This window comes from Haliotis cracherodii, unplaced genomic scaffold, assembly GCF_022045235.1.
Source record: "Haliotis cracherodii isolate W230 unplaced genomic scaffold, xgHalCrac1.p SCAF_8, whole genome shotgun sequence".
NCBI lineage: Eukaryota > Metazoa > Mollusca > Gastropoda > Lepetellida > Haliotidae > Haliotis > Haliotis cracherodii.
Window position 1 is genome coordinate 33,055,449 of NW_027266341.1, and position 20,624 is coordinate 33,076,072.

General features: G+C 40.9%; 1 protein-coding gene across 2 annotated transcripts in view; it reads left to right on the forward strand.

The window, feature by feature from the left end:
• LOC139449895 (cyclic nucleotide-gated channel alpha-3-like) overlaps nucleotides 1–15,494 on the forward strand; it is a 207,008-nt gene extending 191,514 nt beyond the window's left edge. For both annotated transcript variants that reach the window (XM_071231484.1, XM_071231485.1), the window contains exons 4-5: nucleotides 9,498–9,709; nucleotides 12,392–15,494. In XM_071231484.1, coding sequence (XP_071087585.1) covers nucleotides 9,498–9,709; nucleotides 12,392–13,788 — 1,609 coding nt within the window. In that variant the 3' untranslated portion in view covers nucleotides 13,789–15,494. The remainder of the gene's footprint in view (nucleotides 1–9,497; nucleotides 9,710–12,391) is intronic.
• Nucleotides 15,495–20,624: the final 5,130 nt, after the last annotated feature.

The window sequence follows — 20,624 nt, forward strand, 5'->3', positions numbered from 1 at the left end:
ATCACTTCGTGCTTTCCTCCCACTGAGACACGCCAGATATAACTGGGATATTATTCTAAGTGGCGGTAAACCCAAATCACTCACTCAGAATGTTTATTAAAAACAGTGCCCACTCAGTGTTTAGCTTGAATGTTTGACAATCAGGAAGAGAATTTGTGGATGTCAACGGCTTTATTACGAGGAACACAACGTTTCGGAGTATATACTTACTCCTTCATCAGGCGAAAAAAGAATTATCTTCCCTATTCTCTTCTAAATGCCTTTCAAAGATTTGACAACAAGACTCGGATAATCCTATTCACATCTGTAGTACATATTGACCTCTGCTGGGAAGCCGAAATATATGGACTAGAAGCAAATGTCTGGAGAAACGCCTACCTTCAACAGGGATAGAACATACAAATTACAAAGACACATCACAAGAGGAGATAATGTGTTTAAAGTCTGCATATGCATATATCGTTGACATTTGGAATCCCTAGTCGACACATTATACCTACCAAAGGAAATGGTGGCCCTTAACTCAAGACACCGACACCGAATAAATCGATCAAAAACTGTTGCTATGAAGACCTGGGGCGTATAACCTTTCGCCATACTTAATGGCAGGTTTGTAGAGGCTTTTAAATAAATCTCTCCTCACCCATGAAAGCGCACAAGGTCTACTTGCTAACCAAGACTCTGCCTCGTGCAATCTCTTGATCAAAATGGCGTCGTCTAGCAAGAGGCCATCATTTGATTGGTTGAAATCGGATCGCCAAGAGTCTCCAAACACTGGCGTAAGTTTCGTCAATAGTATTTCTCAGCTGGATTGTCTCTTAAGGTTTAAATATATTCTGAAAACAGCCTGCGCTATCACCGATGGAAGGAATTGTTGAGATCTGATATATTGCACACACAGCCCCTCAATTGCACCAAAGACACGAAATAAGGACATGCGGAGATGAAGGAGACGATAATTGGCGCCTAAAAGAATGGGAGTGCATGAAAATGGTTTATATTAAAAGCTTTGGAAAATTCCAACGTCTCGCTGCAGATATTACGTGCGCGATCTCCGTATGTGATAATGTAATCCTTCCCAGCACAAATACAATCAACCATTGTTGCTCTGCTTTCAGCGAGTGGATAATTACTCCAGCATAAAGTGTGTCTTCACCCAATTGCTGCAACAAAACTAAAAACTCGCGGACTAGAACACGAAACTATATTAGCGTCCAGTGAAATAAAATTAGAGTTAATCGCCATGGTTTATCTTCCCTCATCCGCTCATTCCTGTACACACCTTAGATTGTGATAGTTGCTCAAATGCAGGGGCGATCGATGACGAGAACCTGATCTCGCGAGAAACGAGATGTCTGCGCTGCCAACATTAAATTACTCTCGAGCCCAGTTGCTTTAGAAGCTTCATTACCACAAATTCGGGATCAATCTTCAAAAGAATTGGCACCAAATTCCTTCAAGATGTCTCTCTGTAGCTGGGACAGGATTACAGACAGTCGGTCCATACTGTCTTCAGTTCCCTTAGTCGCTCATGATCGCTTGCCCACTGAAGTCGAGTGAAGTTTAAATATTTTGGTTGGAGGTTATTTCAATGACGTAAGCACGTTGCGATTTCAAGTGCAGAGGAGAGCAGTGTCCGCCATGGGAGAGGTTCCTTGGCGACAGACGAAAATTGGCTCTGGCAGACGTCTCGGACCATGAGATTCTTCATGCGTTTGTTCAAACTGCACGTGATCAAGTTGAGAAAATGGTTCTTATGATTAAGTTATTCACTGATAATAGGTAATAGTGGGACATGAAAACTGCCAAAATATCACCAAAATCGAGGGTTATCTTTGCCCAGACTATAAGAGGTCAAGAACATTGTCTGCAAAATTGTATGGTCGATTAAATGGTTTGTTGTATTTACAATAAACTCTGTTGTTTATGTCATAGACACACCAGAAACCTATGATTGTGGGTTCGAATACCGGTTCGCCCCGATTATGTTTCTAGGTTTGTCAGCACCATACCCGTGCTCGTGGGTTTCAACCGAACTGGTAAACGTCTTAGACCTGCACCACTTCGGGCTTTCCTCCACATTAAGCTGACACGCCGTGATATAACTGGAATACTGTTAAAAGCGGCGTTAAATCCAACTCATTCACTTGTAATATCAGCAATATGTAATCGGACCACAAGCCGAAATTCTATTTTTTATGAAGTATTGTTGAGTAAGTGAGAATATTTTTACGGCGCTTTTAGCAATATTCCAGTATTATGTGTCACCAGAAATGGGCTTCACACATTGGAAATACTGTTAAATAGGTTAAACGAGAGTATGTTGAGGTTAACCCCGTTATCAACAAAACTACAGGTATGTCATAGTGGCCAGGGACCCGCTCCACAAAGCGACCATTAGCTTCAAGACGAACCTTGCTTTAACATAGTCTTACGATAGCCGAGGCGCTGACATCACTTTGTGGAAGGGAACATGAACTGTTTACGGATGTAGTCCATGCGAACTAATACAACTCATTTGTTTACAGAACGCGATTTGCCAAATCACAAAAAGCCCACTTCTTTTCAATATGTTGTATACTATCCTGACACCTTGACATACAAATCAGTATCATCTTTACGAGAACTGTTCTCTCCTTGTGGCCGGACAGGTATACTATAATTCATATACAGCAGCCATTGTGTCCACGCAGGCCCAAGTTCGGCCATCCAATACACAATGACATACTGGAGACATATTCTATCCCAAACTCCCATCATAGCAAACGTAAGGTAGTGCATGAGTGAGTGAGTATGGTTTTACGCCGCTTTTACCAATATTCCAGCAATATCACGGCGCGGGACACCACAAATGGGCTTCACTCATTGTACCCATGTCGGGAATCGAGCCCGGGTCTTCGGCGTGATGAGCGAACGCTTTAACCACTAGGCTACCCGACCGCCCCGCAAACGTAAGGTAGAGAAACGTACGAATATATGAAGACACCCATGGAAACTAAACCTTTTTAATATCATTGCCGGTTGTAGATATTCATGCGATCTCATAGTTGTGCATAAAATAGAAATATATAGATATCCATAATCACTTCATATCAGAATTTATTTAGATTAGACCCCCTAAAATACTGATAGAAAGTCAAATGTGTGTCTATATTCTGACAAAAAGGCCCATCCAATCCAGTTAGCTGTGGTTACTCCGGATATTGTTGGCGGGCGTACGTCCGATGCTGTAATCAAACTGAAAACCTTCTCTAAGACGATTGCACTGTATATGACTTCTATCGAGGTCTATCTACCAAATGCGACAAACATGTATAATTCATAAGTCTTCATAAGCCATTCATATTATACAGTCTAATAAATCGTTTTTTTCCCACCATCAGTTCTTGTGGCAGTCGCTGACTGAAATCGTATATACAATTCCCGATCGTGATCCGTCTAATGTGTTTATCAGCGCTCTGGCTCTGAGCACGCTTATGAGAAACGATTGCATCTATATGCGCTTACTATATGTCATATAAACGCTTTCTATTATGAAAATATTATAAGTCATATGTTCCAATACTTATTTATGTTGACAAGTAGAAAAGACAACAGTTGGGGTCATTTAACTATTGGAATAGACTTGCGATACTTTACACTTCGGGGCTGTGCAAAAGTGAGGTGGTGAAATGGGGTTTAACGTCGCGTCCAAGATTATTTGTGTGTGTGTGTGTGTGTGTGTGTGTGTGTGTGTGTGTGTGTGTGTGTGTGTGTGTGTGTGTGTGTGTGTGTGTGTGTGTGTGTGTGTGTGTGTGTGGCTGCTTGTACTAGTCCGGATTTATAGTGCTAGCTCACTGAGATACCATGCCGCAGTGTAACATGAATACCCCACTCAGACACAGTATACTGACTACGAGCCGACCAGTCCTTGTTTTATCCCGCCAATGCCGAGTGCCAGACAGGGTAACAACAAGTACCATCTTTTAACGTCTTTTGGCATGATGCGGCCGGGGATCGAACCCTTGTGCAATAGTAATGCAGTGACTTTATCTCCCCGCACTGCAAATTCACTGGCATTACATTGCGAGGTTATATGTCCTTTTGTGGCATTTAATACTTTGCGAGTGAGTTGAAAATATAGGTGAAATGGGGTCACATTCATGCGTGCGCTGCTTCTTCTTCTCCCTCTCATAATTATTAGTAGTATGTACAGATTAAAATAAGAAATGCAGCAAAAAGGGAGGGGTGATCCTGGCACAGTCAGGCTGGTTAGGCCCATCATCAACTCAGGGCTCTTGTCCCCTCTACACGCAGCCCAGACAGCGAATGGAACTTCTCCCAGGAAGCGCTGCCTTGTCGAACCCACCCAGAACATTTCGGAGAATGTGAATACTGCAGCCTTCTGCATTACCCAGGGCTGCATTCCTGGCAGCAAACCCGGGTACTCTCCCATTATTATTATTATTAGTATTAGTATTATTATTATTGTTGTTGTTGTTGTTGTTGTTGTACCTACGTATACTTTGGATCGGCATGCACCCAATTCATTAGCTAAGATTTCTTCATTAATATAGTTACGGCTTCAGCTCTATGAATAGAACTTAATCGATCAGTTTAAAGTATTGCAGAGTATTTCAAGTTAATCAAGTTATGAAAATCTAAATAAGGAGCGTTTCCCTCTGAAAGTCCACATTTGCTCTCTGCAGCCAGATTAAGCCATGCAGTGTTCCCAGCATGGAAGGTCACCGGTTTGATAGGCTCCTTTTCTGTAGTGCTCTTACACTTCGCTCTCCTCGGGCCCGTCTCAGGGTACAAGTTCCACTGGCGCTCCATGTCGTGATTCGTTTTTGTTTTCAATTGCGGCAGAAAGTCTAAAACTTGGAATGGGTTATCAAGAAAGGAAAACGGAATGGCATTCGATAGCTTGCAAAAACTCTCAGAACGTGAGGATTTGGACGTTCATCCAGTCACTGATTAATACTGTGTTTTTTGGAATTTTCTAGATTTGGGCGTTCATTCGGTCACTGATTAATATTGTTTTTGGAATTTTCGAGATTATTTTCTTGTGTAAACTGCTAACAGGATTACTCGGCCGCCTGAAACCTGACTTAGGATAAACTCACAAGGATGTCTTTACACAGTGCCAGGCTTCTTCACGTGGCCATGACATGAAAGTTTGATATCACGGCGTGTCACCATAGTTACGATCGTATAAAAACTTTCAAGTCAGTGCATATGCGTAACTTAACAAATGTAATAATAATGAAATGACATATAAAAAATTGGGGCATTTCAAACTGTGACTGTTCATAACTAAAAGCCAAAAACTCTTTCTATAGCATCGATTTTACAATTTCAACCATGGATTGGTTTGTCTTGCTTGACAACGGTATAAGGATCTATACCGAAACGTCGCTTTTACAGTAGTTAAAGAAGTTGTTATCCATAAATTGTGTCTACTTTGTAATTCCGACCACAACAGGAGCATGTGTTCATAAACTACCAACAAATAGTGATGGAACCGGGTGTTCGCGAAAAGGTGGCACCCGTCACAAACACATGCAAAGGCAAACCAATAAACATTTTTCAGAAGGTGATGCGCGGATCATTTCATAAAGTTTTTGACATAACAACAATACTTGAATCTTGATACACTCTGTACGCTGAGTGCACAAGTATACGATCATGTTATGTAGACTCGAGAATAGCCTGATTGAACCAGCAAAAAACACTCGACTTGGGTTCAGCTGAAGATTGAATGCATGTCTACTTAAGTAAATTACTGCACAGAAAGCAAAGGGCATTAGAAGACATGAAGAGTTCCATCGGTGCTACATCTTCAAGCTTTAATCAAGCCTCGGTTTGACCGAGTCTGTATGTCCAATGATTGCTGCACATCGGAAGTTAGAAGGGAGCTATTCTAAACCCCGAACACTTGCGCTAATCTTATTCTGGTTAGATGATAAGTGACCAATTATTCTCCCAGACGGGACTAAGCTTGATATAAGCTCAGCCAGCAGGACGCCATGCGCAATAGGGGGCTAGTCAAGTCGTAACCCTGTTGAAAAATATCTTTCCCTTATCACAACCATAGCGATGTTTCTCAATGGCCAGATTCGTCCTGGGCGGTTGATTGAATCATATGATTTGCGTTGTTTACTTATCATTTCCTTCATCTAGTATCGACGAAGTTTAACCATAGCGTAGACTCCTTGTTTGTCTAAAGCCAAGGATAGCAAGGATATTGTTTCGCGCTGGTTTGTGGTCACGATCCTTTTCCGCTCCGCCTTCCTCTATCTAACTGAAGTGTCATGGCCGTTCGGAAGGTCTAACCTTACTATTGACTTTCGCTTGCTCAAGTGAGAAAATTAGTTTCAGTTTGTTATTCCACTGGATCTAGCCGGCCTTTCAGTGACAGTGGCACTCGTTAATAGCGCCAGCGGTTCAATGGTCGACCATTGCTCAGATGAACCTTTCCACTTAAAATAATTTGTAATACTTTTGGTTAGGCTATATGAGCTCCTATGCATCTATATACCTCTTGAAGGGAGGAATGTTTTGTGAATTGCTTCAGTCAATAAGAGGAAAGGATCCTGTCATGCAAATATTTATTGGCATAACATTGTCATAACGCCGACCTATCAGTGTATCATGCTTTCAACTGCGATTTGTAGTCACAATATTGTCAGTGAAGGTTAAACACTCTCCAGATAAATGTGGCACGGGCCAGCGCGATAACTACATCGGAAGCAAACTAAATATTATTCCTGGCTTCTGTCGCCACAGTTGGAAGATCAATGGGCATTTGACTCCGGCTCTGCGCAAGGCTAGGGTATATATGCAGGCTAGGTGTCAATAAGAAACTGACCACCAATACAACCCCGTAACACTCCCGTAACATCCCCGTATCGCCCACGTGACACCAGCGAGGTACCATCAATCGCATCTTCAAAAACCTGTTCATTTCAGAACTGTGCAATGCATTTTCTCTGTTTTAGAAAAATAACTAATTTCATATATATACTCCACCCAGACACAGTATACTGACTCCGAGCCGACCAGTCCTTGTTTTAGCCCCTTAATGCCGAGCGCCAGACAGGATAACAACAAGTACCATCTTTTAACGTCTTTTGGTATGACGCGTAATTACTGAAGGGTCATCTTGGTATGGTGGGTGTCACATAAAATATATGCCCACAAGCGTCAATAGGTCTGAGTATGTTGACAATGTGAGTAACAGTTACTCAGCATGTTCTTTATGCCTATATGACACTGATTGGATGCTTTTCTGAATCTGGAAGAATGGGCAACTGTTAAAAACATTGAAAGAGTGAAAGTTAAAGGTGATGAAAAAGGTTACCCAACACGCGACCAGAGGTTTAGCCCATGCACGTGCAAAACATGACAAGTATAATGCGACGTTATTTGAATACGTTTATATCAAATTTTATCTGTGTGTGTGTGTGTGTGTGTGTGTGTGTGTGTGTGTGTGTGTGTGTGTGTGTGTGTGTGTGTGTGTGTGTGTGTGTGTGTGTGTGTGTGTGTGCGTGCGTGTGTGTGCGTGTGTGTGTGTGGTTACTTAAACCCATCCCATTAAATATAGAACAGAGGCACATAATTGTGATTTGAAACCTATGATTGACCAATCAGAATGTTATAAACTGCCTGCATAAGAAAGCATACACTTCATAATTGTATTTGACCAAACAATTACGAACCTTATCCAACGTTACTAGGTTGAAAACGGTCGCCCAAGCACTCTAAACGTAAGGTAAAAAACGCAACTGTGATACCTGTATCATATCAATCACCATCGAATATGCTCATGATATCAATCACTGGATTGGCTGGTCCAGACTCGATTATTTACAGACCGCCGTCATATAGCTGGAATATTGCTGAGTGCGGCGTTAAACAACAAACAAACAAACAAACCGTCGAATAAACATGGCTTGTTTGTTTCATCCTCGCCACCATTAAGTATAGACGAGTACTTTCTTTTTTCCGGCAGTTTATTCCAAAGTCATGGTGAATTTGTAAATGTAATAAAGTAAATGCGTGCTCTCTGTGCATGAAGCACTGTATATCAGTGAGTACATAGTGTACGGCCATCATCATCAGCATAGAAGAGCGCACAGCACGTCATCAACAAACATAGGAATGGCAACATATGCATAAAAATCAGACGCGTCGTGTTGTTAAATTAGAAAGTCATTTATCGGTTATACAGTTGGTAGCAGTATATTCATAGTTCAGGTATATCAAATAACATATGATATTCGATACATGGCTATGAAATTAGTTTTGGTGACAATCCAATTGTATGAATATGAATATTTATAACCCCCTACAAAGAAACAAATTACTGTTTTGTGGGATGGAGCGATGCTTTCTTGCTCCCACTACAGGACGGACCGGGGAAAGGGTTACCACTTTTAGTTATTTTATTCAACACTATTATGTACACAACAGATGACGTTATTATTGTGTAAGTTAGGGAAATAACATGCATCTATATTTCCCAAAAGAAGTTAAGGATCACCTGATTCTTTCATATTACAATAGTTAATCTCTCCTGCCATGACAGATTAACATTACCAATATGAAAGAATCGGGTGATCCTTAACTTCTTTTGAGTAGTATATATGAAGTGGCACAAACGAAATTCAACACGTCAACGCCAGATATCAGTTTGGAATATCCGACGAAACAGATTTCACAGGGTGTAAAAGACAAAATATTGATGAAAATTATAAGAAGTGAAAGTTAGTGATGACATCAAGTGTTCACGATGAATTCAGTTTTTCAAACATACCCAAATATTGATTGAAACCATGGACATTTTGAGCATGGCTTGAGAGAAGAGAAATTAGAGTAAGATTTAACTGGATATTGAGAGTAGAAGGCATTTAGCCAGAAGGCATGTCCAAGGTCTGTCTGTCACGTGTTTACCTTTTCGCGAACACCTGGTGTCATCACTGATTTTCAGTGATTCATTCATATAATGTCCACTGCTATTTTGCCTTTCACGCCAAATGGAATCTGTTTCATCGGATAATCGAGAATATTCTCGGATGTTAACAACGTTAATGTTTTAGCTTTACCCGTCCTGACAAGCAGGACACTCAGATAGCCTAGCTATGTAAAGAGCCAGCTATTTGAAGTTTGTAATAGTACCAGTATATTGTTTTCAGTTACCCTTTAAGCAATTTGGTTTCTTTGGAAATGGAAACCAAAACATTTTCTAGGACCCAAAGCGTGTTAGTTTTCAGCATGTCCATTGATCGGTTTAGTTTTTTAGGTAAAACCTAAGCCCAAAGTATACTTTACAAGCATTTTCAGGAAAGGATAATTGTAATCCGCCAAAGTGGTAAGCTTTAAAGACCTTTATGACATCGGGCGCTCCTACGGTGGCAAACTGCCACGCCGTGATGTAACTGATATTGTTTAGAGCGGGGTTAAACCCATCTCACTCACTCACTCACTCGTGATGATGTGGCTGGTTTGTTTTGCAGATACTGGAAGCACTTCTACGTGGACCCGTCCGAGGGGTTCTACTATCGCTGGTTGTTCTTCATCTCCCTGGCAGTCACATACAACGTCGTCTTCATCATCGCCAGGGCGGTGTTCTGGGAGCTCCAGGAACAGTTCCTCTCGCTATGGCTGACGCTCGACTATCTCAGTGACTTCTTCTATCTCCTGGACATGTGGGTCCAGTTCAGAACAGGTGAGGTGGACCAACCGAGTGCAGGAAATTTCCCCACACTGACATTTCCCCACACGGACATTACCCCACATGGAATTTTCCCCACACGGACATTTCCCCACACAGACATTTCCCCACATGGTCATTTCCCCACACAGACATTTCCCCACGCAGACATTTCCCCACATGGACATTTCCCCACACAGACATTACCCCACACGGACATTTCCCCACATGGACATTTCCCCACACAGACATTTCCCCACGCAGACATTTCCCCACATGGACATGTCCCCACAAGGACATTTCCCCACATGGACATTACCCCACACAGACATTTCCCCACATTGACATTTCCCCACACGGACATTTCCCCACACAGACATTTCCCCACGCAGACATTTCCCCACATGGACATTTCCCAACATAGATATTTCCCCACACGGACATTTCCCCACACGGACATTTCCCCACACAGACATTTCCCCACATGGACATTTCCCCACAAGGATATTTCCCCACATGGACACTTCCCCACATGGACATTTCCCCACATAGACATTTCCCAACATAGATATTTCCCCACATAGACATTTCCCACAAGGACATTACCCCCACAAGGACATTTCCCAACACAGACATTTCTCCACACGGACATTTCCCCACATGGCCATTTCCCCAAACGGACATTACCCCACATGGACATTTCCCAACACAGACATTTCCCAACACAAACATTTCCCCACATGGACATTTCCCCACGCAGACATTTCCCCACATAGACATTTCCCAACGCAGACATTTCCCCACATAGACATTTCCCAACACAGACATTTCCCCACATAGACATTTCCCAACACAGACATTTCCCCACATAGACATTTCCCAACGCAGACATTTCCCCACAGTCTGACATTTTTTTGACATTGAATGTATGAATGAATACCTTGATGGAGTACTGTGGAACAGCATCGTTAGGTATTTTCCTCCAGGTACTTCTATACTTTATACCAACACAAAGGTAAGAACATCTTGGAGATGATGAAAGAAATAATGTTTGTCCATGTGGAGAAATGTCGGGCCCCATACCGACCCAAAGACGCGATTTCCACATTCAGTGAAATCTTTCCCCGAACTTCAACGTTAAATACTAAAATTACGTTAAACACATAAACGTGTCTGAGTGGGATAAAAATATAAAGTGACGTCGACTGTATGTCAGCCCTTAATTAAGCCACCCGGTATTTGGAAGAACGAGTTTTGTCTCTGTAATGTTTCTATTGGGTGAATGTAATGCAGCTGACCGTATTAGTAATTAGTATCTTTCTACATGGAAATGCTGATCATTTAGCAGTGCTTATAAACATTGAGATATCATCTTCCCGAAGCAAGCAAATTAACTGACTACCCAAGTCTAGTTTCCCCCCTTGCCGAACTAGGCTGCAATTATGGAGTTATATTTTGGCTGGACTAACGAGTCTATGCATAGTCCAATCAAAATGACGAAACAAAATCGACATCCGGTTCGTAGAACTTTCCTGCAGATTTCGGCGATTGCAAGATTTGCAGAGCATGTGTACCGTCAACTGGGCGTCAACAGATATTTTCCAAATCTTTTCATGTTTTTAGTCAAGGTGCTCAAGTGATTTGATGCACTTCGCGAGGAAAGACCCGTTTTATTACAATATAGAGGTTGATTATCGATCAGACATTTGTTTGAAGCAAAAGCAAGTGATATGAGAGGTGGAATTTGATTGTGTAACAGGAGGGGCATAGAAGGGACATAACTCGTAATAGCCACTAGTGGCGCTAAGATCGAGCCAAGAAATTCGAGCCTAGTTCGGCAAGGATGGAAACTTGACTTTTACAATCAGTTAACTCCTTTGCCTCGGGAGGATGTTTAGATATTTGCAGTTAACACATTGTAACATTTAGATTCACCTGTGGCTTTCTATTTCATTTTGACGGATTATTTAGATAACTCATTTATTACGATATTAATCCTTTACTGTAAAAACCTATAATATTCTTCCTATTCTTGTCTTTATTGGTATAAAATTGAGGGAGGGGTTTAGGGAGCACGGGTGACCAGACGGTATAATACACTGATCCGCTAATCGTGGGTTTCGAACCCAGAATCGCCCTGAGTGTGATTTGTCTTTCAGAAACTTTTGTATTCATTTTCCTGGGGGGCGTCGGGTAGCCTAGTGGTTAAAGCGTTCGCTCGACACGCCGAAGACCCGGGTTATAGTCCCGACATGGGTGCAATGTATGAAACCCATTTCTGGTGTCCCCCCGTCGTGATATTGCTGGAATATTGCTAAAAGCGGCGTAAAACCATACTCACTGTATTCACCTTTCTGATAACGTTTTACATTTCAATGCATTTGTATGAAAATGGGTACAATGAAACTGCAGATCATAGATGGATAGATAGATAGACAGATAGAGATATGATAGACAGACAGTGACACATACAGACAGACACACGGACAGACAGACAGACAGACAGGCGCAAATCTTAGACATTTATTCCTCTGGTAAACCCAACGAACGCAGGTAGGTGCTGAGATAGGCGTTAGCTAGGGGACGCTACTGTGTGAGGGGAACTGTAGCGCATTTGAACATTGGGCCACCAGTGTCCCAATCATTCACTTTAACAATATATGACAAGAAGCTGATATTTATTGTGTGTCATTTCAGGTTACTTGGAACAAGGCTTAATGGTCACCGACCCTGCCAAACTCAGGAAAAACTACATGAAAACTCGAACCTTTATTCTGGACGTCGTGAGTGTCCTACCCACTGACCTATTCTATTTCCTCACTGGACTGAACACACCAGAGATCAGATTTAATCGCCTCCTCAGATTGAAAAGGCTCCTGGAGTTTTTTGACCGAACTGAGACGCGAACAAGCTTTACCAATATGTTCCGAATTTTTCATCTTGTGTTGTATATATTGATAATTATCCATTGGAATGCATGTATATATTTTGCAATAAGTGGACTTATCGGTTATGGCTCGGACGGTTGGGTCTATGGAAACGTGACGGACCCGAAGTTCAAGCCCCTCAGTCGGAAATATATATACAGTTTCTACTGGTCAACCTTGACCTTGACAACAATAGGAGAAACTCCCCAGCCAGAGAGAGATGGAGAGTATCTCTTTGTGGTGGTGGACTTCTTAATCGGTGTGTTAATCTTTGCCACCATTGTGGGAAATGTTGGAAGTATGATCACAAACATGAACGCAGCTCGTTCAGAGTTCCAGCAAAAAATGGACGGTGTCAAACAGTACATGGAGTTCCGTAAAGTCAGCAAGGAACTCGAGGAAAGAGTCATCAAGTGGTTTGATTATTTGTGGACAAACAAGCAATCATTAAATGAGGAGGAGGTACTAGCAGCATTGCCAGACAAACTGAAAGCCGAGATGGCAATTCATGTGCATTTGGAAACACTAAAACGTGTCAGCATTTTTCAGGACTGTGAGCCAGGACTCCTGGTGGAGCTTGTGTTGAAGCTCAAACTTCAGGTGTTTAGTCCCGGGGATTACATCTGTCGAAAGGGAGACATTGGTCGGGAAATGTACATTGTCAAAAGGGGTAAGCTAAGTGTTGTGGGGGACGATGGCCACACGGTGTTTGCTACACTTAGCGAAGGAAGTGTCTTTGGTGAGGTCAGTATATTGAACATTGCTGGAAACAAAACGGGCAACAGAAGGACAGCAAATGTACGTAGTCTAGGATACAGTGACCTCTTCTGTCTCTCAAAGGACGACTTGTGGGATGCTTTGGCGGAGTACCCGGAAGCAAAGAGGAAGTTGATAGAATGTGGACGACAGATCCTGAAGAAGGATAACCTTCTGGATGAGGATGCTATGAGGAAGGAGGAAGAAAAACAGGAAACAGCGGAACAGAAGATGGATAGGATCGACTCTGGGTTTGATACTTTACAGACGCGGTTCGCCCGCTTACTAGCAGATTTCAACAGCACTCAGCAAAGACTTAAACAACGACTTACTAAAGTGGAGAAGGTTCTGACGCGAGACGGAGACGCCCTGTCCAACGTTTCAGCGCTAGAGCTGGATCAGAAGTTATGAGATACAGTCTGTTTCTCTTTGACATACTCTATTCTGTGATTTATATAAATGTCTTCGTGTAAAACCCTTGTTATCAGAGTATAGATCTGTTGACAGTGTTTCAGATTGCATTTTGGAGAATATTTTGAACTGCATCAGATATATATGACCAAATTTGAATGTTACCAGAAAGCACCAACCTCGAACAATGTCATGAAGGATATATTTTCTCAGAAACGGTAATAGGATGACTACAATCTGTGGATGAGCTCCTGCTGTTCAAACGGATGTATCTAGGTCTCCAGGAATGTTCGGAGGGCTCCATCTTAAAATACTCATTTTGAGAGCTGTAAATATGTTACAAATAGAATAATTGTGTGGGTTGGTCAAGGTTAAATTGGATGTTTGTATTAAGAAAATAGTTTCGACTGATGTAGTTCGTGTGCCAGGATGAATGAGAATCTGTGGGACCTTAGCCTAATGGTGAGTCATTGAACATTTTTTATTTGTTAAGTTGTTAAATAACAACTCGGAACAGAACTGAAACTTTGGTATTATAATCAGCTTTGGAATAACTAATGACGTTTGATGTTAAGAAATTAGTTCTGTGATAAGAGCTGTTAGATATTGTTGTATTTTTTATTTTGTTTGATGGTTTGGTTTTCTTGACGTTTGAGTGCTGGTTCATTTCAAACATTGCGCTGGACGCTATTGCAGTAGTAGGACACAGAGATCTGGCTAGTTCCCCTCAGCTTGAATACAAACATGAAATCCATGCACTACAAGACGACATCAATTCTGAAAAGCTAGAGCAGAATAGGCAGGATAACACATAATCATTTGCTGGATGAGAGATCAAAGGAAAGTGTTTTCAAATTCACTTCACTCATATGTTTCTATGAATTTCACTTTCATTATTTCAGACTGCATTGAAATGATTTACTGTGTTTCCAATCAAAGTTAATTTCTATGCCACCTGTTTCACACAATAGCATTAATGACTGCTGTTACTTTGACAACGTCAAACTCGTCATTACTGTTTGAAGGCATTTTCTGTAACTGTTTAAAGACGATTGGCATGCTGTAAGTTGTCATCAATGAGTGATTGGTTGTAACACTTTACCATTAGCCCAGAAATACCACGGCGCATCTTCTCGAGGCAAGGGAGTTAACTGACTATAAATTCCTGTCTCCACCCTTGCCGAACTGGGCTGGAATTATGTTATATTTTGGCTGAACAAACGAGTGTATGTCCAGTCCAATCAAATCGCGTCACGAAATCGATATCCGGTTCGTAAACTGCCGTGCAGATTTCGGTCGATTGTAAGATTTGCAAAGCATGTGTACCGCCAACGCGGCAACAGATATTTTCCAAATCTTTTCATCTTTTTATTCAAGGTGCTCACGTGATTTGATGCACTTCGCGAAGTAAGACCCGTTATGTCACAATTTAGATTTTGAATATCGATCAGATCGTCTTGACTTGGCACCGCCATTTTGTTTGAAACAAATGCAAGTGATATGAGAGGTGGAATCTGATTGGACAATAGGAGGGACGGAGAAATGACATAACTCGTAATTGCTCCTGGTGGTGGTACGATCGAACCCAGTCTAGTTCGGCAAGGGTGGACAATTGGACTTTTGCAGTCATCTAAGTCCCTTGTCTCTGTAAGATGACTGCGGCGAAGGACATCTAGATTCTGCTCCATACACTGTCACTACTTGGGGGGTCGAACCTAATGTGTGGCTGACGAGCTCGAGCTTTAACCACAAGGCCACCCCACCGCCCCCTACTACTGTGGTCATGGGGTGTGGGGGTATTTAAACTGTCGCAGCAATACTTATGTTAGAGAAATTGTTTATCGTATATTCAAATCCTGACAGTACAATTGCAAGTGGGTGAGTGTGGTTAGTTTGAATAGTATTTCGGTTACATCGCGGCGTGTCAGCTTAATTTTGGTAACTGTGTAGAGTTGCGTCCCTTGGGCACGACAGAAACTTATATCGTGGGTTCGTGCCCCGATTATGTTTCTAGGTTTGTTATGGCCGTGTTCGTGAGGTGAAATGGGGTTTAACGTTCAAGATTATTGCACTTATATAGCGACGTGCGTGCGTGCGTGTGTGTGTGTGTGTCAGTGTGTGTGTCTCTGTGTGTGTCTGTGTGTGTGTGGCTGTTGGTACTAGTCTAGACTAATGCCGATTAGTGCTAGCCCAATGAGATACCATGCCGCAGCTTACCATGAATACCCCACTCAGACACAGTAAACTGACTCCGAGCCAACCAGTCCTTGTTTCTACCCCTTAATGCCGAACGCTAGGCAGGGTAACAACAAGTACCATTTTTCACGTCTTTTGGTATGACGCGTCCGGGGATCGACCCAACAACCTTCGGGGGGATGCTCTACCACTAGGCCACGGAGGCGGTCGACCGTATTCGTGGGTTTCACCAAAGTGGTCAACGTCTAAAACATGCATGCTTTCGTCCCAAATGGAGTTGCCACATCGTGATATAACTGGAATACTGTTCAAAAGTGGCGTCACACCTAACTCACACACGCACTCAATATCTAGTATTTGGTAGGAATCTCGAAGTAACGCAGTCGTAGACATATATCATTTTCGTAATTTTCGAATTCTGACAGACCAATTATCACAATCGGGCGATTGTCATATTCGGCGGTTCCCGGCAGCTATCGTATGTTAAGATAAACATCCCAAAACCATTATGTTTTTATGCCAACCAATTCCATCACAAAACACGTTTCTGTCGTAATGTTTATTTTTCTGGTGATTATCTTTGTTTGTTATATAATATTCCTGTCATGCCATTTTTCAGAACCAGCCGTTGCACCAGTAGGCAATTAACTCCTCAGTGTCATATTGTAGAACGCAAGGTGTCGCGCAGTTTCTGGCAGCTCCGTGTACACTGTTCACACCAACGTGTGTCACATCTGTAAAAGGATTTATCAAATAAACCCCAGATTCAAATTTCGTAATAAATACAGTATGTTGTGTCCCTACTACGCTTCCATAACTAGGTGACGGTGAGCTCTGTTTAATACTATTTCTCATAACACCATGTATGCGTTATTTACCCTTGACCCACAAAATGATCATATGTAGTGAACCATATGACGACGTGGCCCAATGCATATGCATACGAGCCCCAATCGAGCTTATACTTGAAACTGATCACCTAAGCATGTGCATACGCAATGTATACATTCTTGTGTTTTCCTATATATGTTAGATTTTGACTTTATTTTATGCCCGTTTCCTTTTTCACAACCATAATCACCTTTAGATACAATTCCTTAAGAAAACCACCCACTGTTCCTAATTTTGTATTCGTGCTCTTACGTTGTAGTTTGAGAAAGGTGCATGTATTTATTCTTGATAGTTTTAGATGAACAAAATGTGATATAATCTTTACGTGTAAATGTACATTTCTTGTATATAGGTGTTATGTCCATTGCAATATACAGTGTAATTTACAAGCGGTTGACAATGGGACAGTGCAAGTCAGAGCGTGTGTGTATGTGTATGTGTGTGAGAGGGGGAGAGAGAGAAGAGACGAGGAGGGAGAGAGAGAAGAGACGAGGAGGGAGAGAGAGAAGAGACGAGGAGGGAGAGAGACTACAGGATAAATGAACGTGTAGAAATATAAATGATTTATCCTTTCTGTCGTTTTCGATGCTTGGCATTCAAGAGCAAGCATTTAGCTAATATCTGTGATGTTTGTGGAATAATAATATACTTAAATATAAACATTGTTTACGTTAATTAAATTTGTCACAGAACTTACATCAGTTAAAGCATAAATTTGTTTTTCGTACACGTGTATTCACTTGACCTCAATTATATTTATTTTGGTAAATTCAAATATTTTTTTTGCCATCTAGATTTCTAGATTTCTAACTCAGACATATGAAATGTCAGGCTAAAGAACACTCTTTATCGTATATGATTTCTTTACCTTAGGCTATATTTTCCTTGTACCTGACAATATCCAGCTCCCTTTTTCAGCATGGAAAGTACAACAGTGCTATAGGACCATATCGTGTTGATAGAATTCAATCAAAAGTTTAAAAAAATAATCACAAAACAGATGCAATCAAAAATACCCATAATTACTCGAAATATTTTTCTTATTTGAAGGTGCATGTAGCCTGTTCAAAACTGAAACCCCCAGATATTTTTTAGAAGTTAATGTTTGGGCATTAAAGGGATATTTTATCACAAACGATATTAAGTAAATGTTAGTCGTGAAGATTCCCAAACATCTGCAAACGTGCAAACGTGATTATCTCTGACATATAAAAAGATACAATAGAAGACGTTATTTATATTTCTTGACAATGTAAAAGCCATCCGATTTAACGAAAGGGAATACTAACACCAAATTGAATTTGTAGAACTGTTATTGGGCCAAACATATTTACTATCCAAAGTAATGATATTTTTAAATATAGCTTCCCAATTCATGAAAAGCAATGTTTTTACATGATCAACAGTGAGGACACAGTTGAATATATTTAGGTCGAATACTTGACGTCATCACAGAGACTAACCCATGTTATCATCAGGAGAGGCCCCGTGTTTTTTGCTGAAAAGGAAATTAATCCATTTGTCGAGGTGCAGTTTGTTTACCCGAAAATTTTATATCATTTAAAACAATTAGGTATTTTTTAATGACGCCTAAATGTTGATCTTGTTTATATTGTTCCACTAAAGAAACTTAAGGGGTCCCTTATTTATATAAGCCTTGCTATTCCATGTCTCTTAAGTCGAAAACCAAGATAATGAGTACATATGTTTTAAAATCGAACACTCCAAGTTGATAAGGTCCCACTTCTTATCAATAGTCGTGTACTTCGAGTGAAACATTGTGTAATATCATACTAATTGGACAATAGTACATCAAGTTTACAGTTAATGAGTAAAAAAGTAATGAGTGAAAATAATGAATACGTTAATAAAACACATATATATAATTATAACCTGGAATAGGAATAGAAATTAGCACTGTTGGATTGGGTTAGGGAAGGATGCGTTGTCGCGATGTGTTATTTCAACTGGGGTGGTATCAATATTCTCACGGGTCTTGTCTGACCAGCGTCTGTACGGTTCCCTGATGCTTGTATATGAATTCAAAGTGTTTGTTATGTCAGTGAAACTTGTTTTTTCACGTACTTGTTACCCTCTGAGACCGCAGAGACTGTAGACTATAGCAAACTATGTATGTAGGGCCCGTCCATATAAATCTATATCAGCGTGAGTGACAGGATGATTGACGTGTGACATTGGTTAGGAGTCGATATAGTCTGTATCATTCACAGGATATTCATCATATAAATCCTCGTTGCGGGGCGTTTTGTTTCTTCTCAGCAGCCCGAAACCAGGATATATATCGTTCATGTCTTTATCTGAAGAGCTTCATAATGTCTATTGCACCGGCTGCTACCCGGTGGTTGACTCGTCCGAAACCGTTTTTCCAACTTCCGTCGGGATATTTATTGAAATTCCAAATTCATTCAGAAATATATATATTTTTAATTCTAAGCATCCCTAAATTTAGATTATATTACTTCTAGCCCCGAAAAAGGATATGGTATCAAGCATTTATTGTATGTTACTACGCAGACCCTAACATGATACGCGTGCCGAAAAAGGCTTTTCGGAAATAAGATTTATTAAATTATTAAGCCAGCCCCGAACCAGGACATTCTTCTATTTTCTGGCCCTAAACGAGGATATGATCCCAACAAATAACAGAGCATTAACGAGATCATATGACACTAGCGTCACACGTTCTCAAGGGTATTTATTTCCTAATGTCATTCAAAAAGAACCTTCAATTATATCCAAACCAACCTGAAGAATGGTTTATCTGGCCCCGAACGAGGATATGTATTACTGTTTTTTTCTGCTCGGCGTTCTATTGATTCTTTCATACTTCATTACGGTTTTTAAACCTTTAACTCTCTTACAGTCGCTGTTAACGAGACATGCCTATTGGTTTAATTACAGAAAAATAGTCATGCTTTTGAGAAAACCTAAATACTATGAAAGTTGAAGAACGTGCGTGCATCTACATTTGCGGGTAATGTACTGTTTGCTGAGTGGTGTGTAAGTGAAGAGTTTTATTCTTGTTAGTTTTTTCTTATTCAGATACTTGTTGTTTGACTATTTTAAGCTTCGATTGTACAGAAAACGAGAACTGAAGCCATAGTTTCCGAGGTTCGAGTTTTCATTCTGTCATGTTATCTTGGCGTACACGGAGTCGATCATGAAAGTGTTCATGACACACTTCATGAAGTCTGTCACTTTTGCCAAATTCCAGGATATAGGTAACTATAGAAGTTATTGAATTCCATAGCTATTGCTCATGAAGATCTACAATACTCATAGTTGTGTATAAAGACCTCCATATCACCTTCTTTTATCTTTTTATTTCAAGCGCCATTGTTAAAACATTTTAAAGGTATTTTCAAACTCATGCATCACGCGATCCAACGCGTATTGTGTATCATTTCAATCTGAAATAAACTTTTCATTCACATCCAGTGTCAGATTTGTTTTTAGATCGAGGTCCATGTTCGAGACAACACCCCGGACACCATGCTCACCGACTTCAGTGTTTGTTTGTTTGTTTGTTTGTTTGTTTGTGGTTTAACGACACATTCAGCAATATTCCAGCTATATGAAGGCGGTCTGTAATTAATCAAGTCTGGATCGGACAATCCAGTGATTGACATCATGAGCATCGACCTTCGCAATTGGGATACGATTACATGCATCAACTAAGTCAGCCAGCCTGACCACCTGATCACTTTAGGCGCTTTTAGCGACAAACA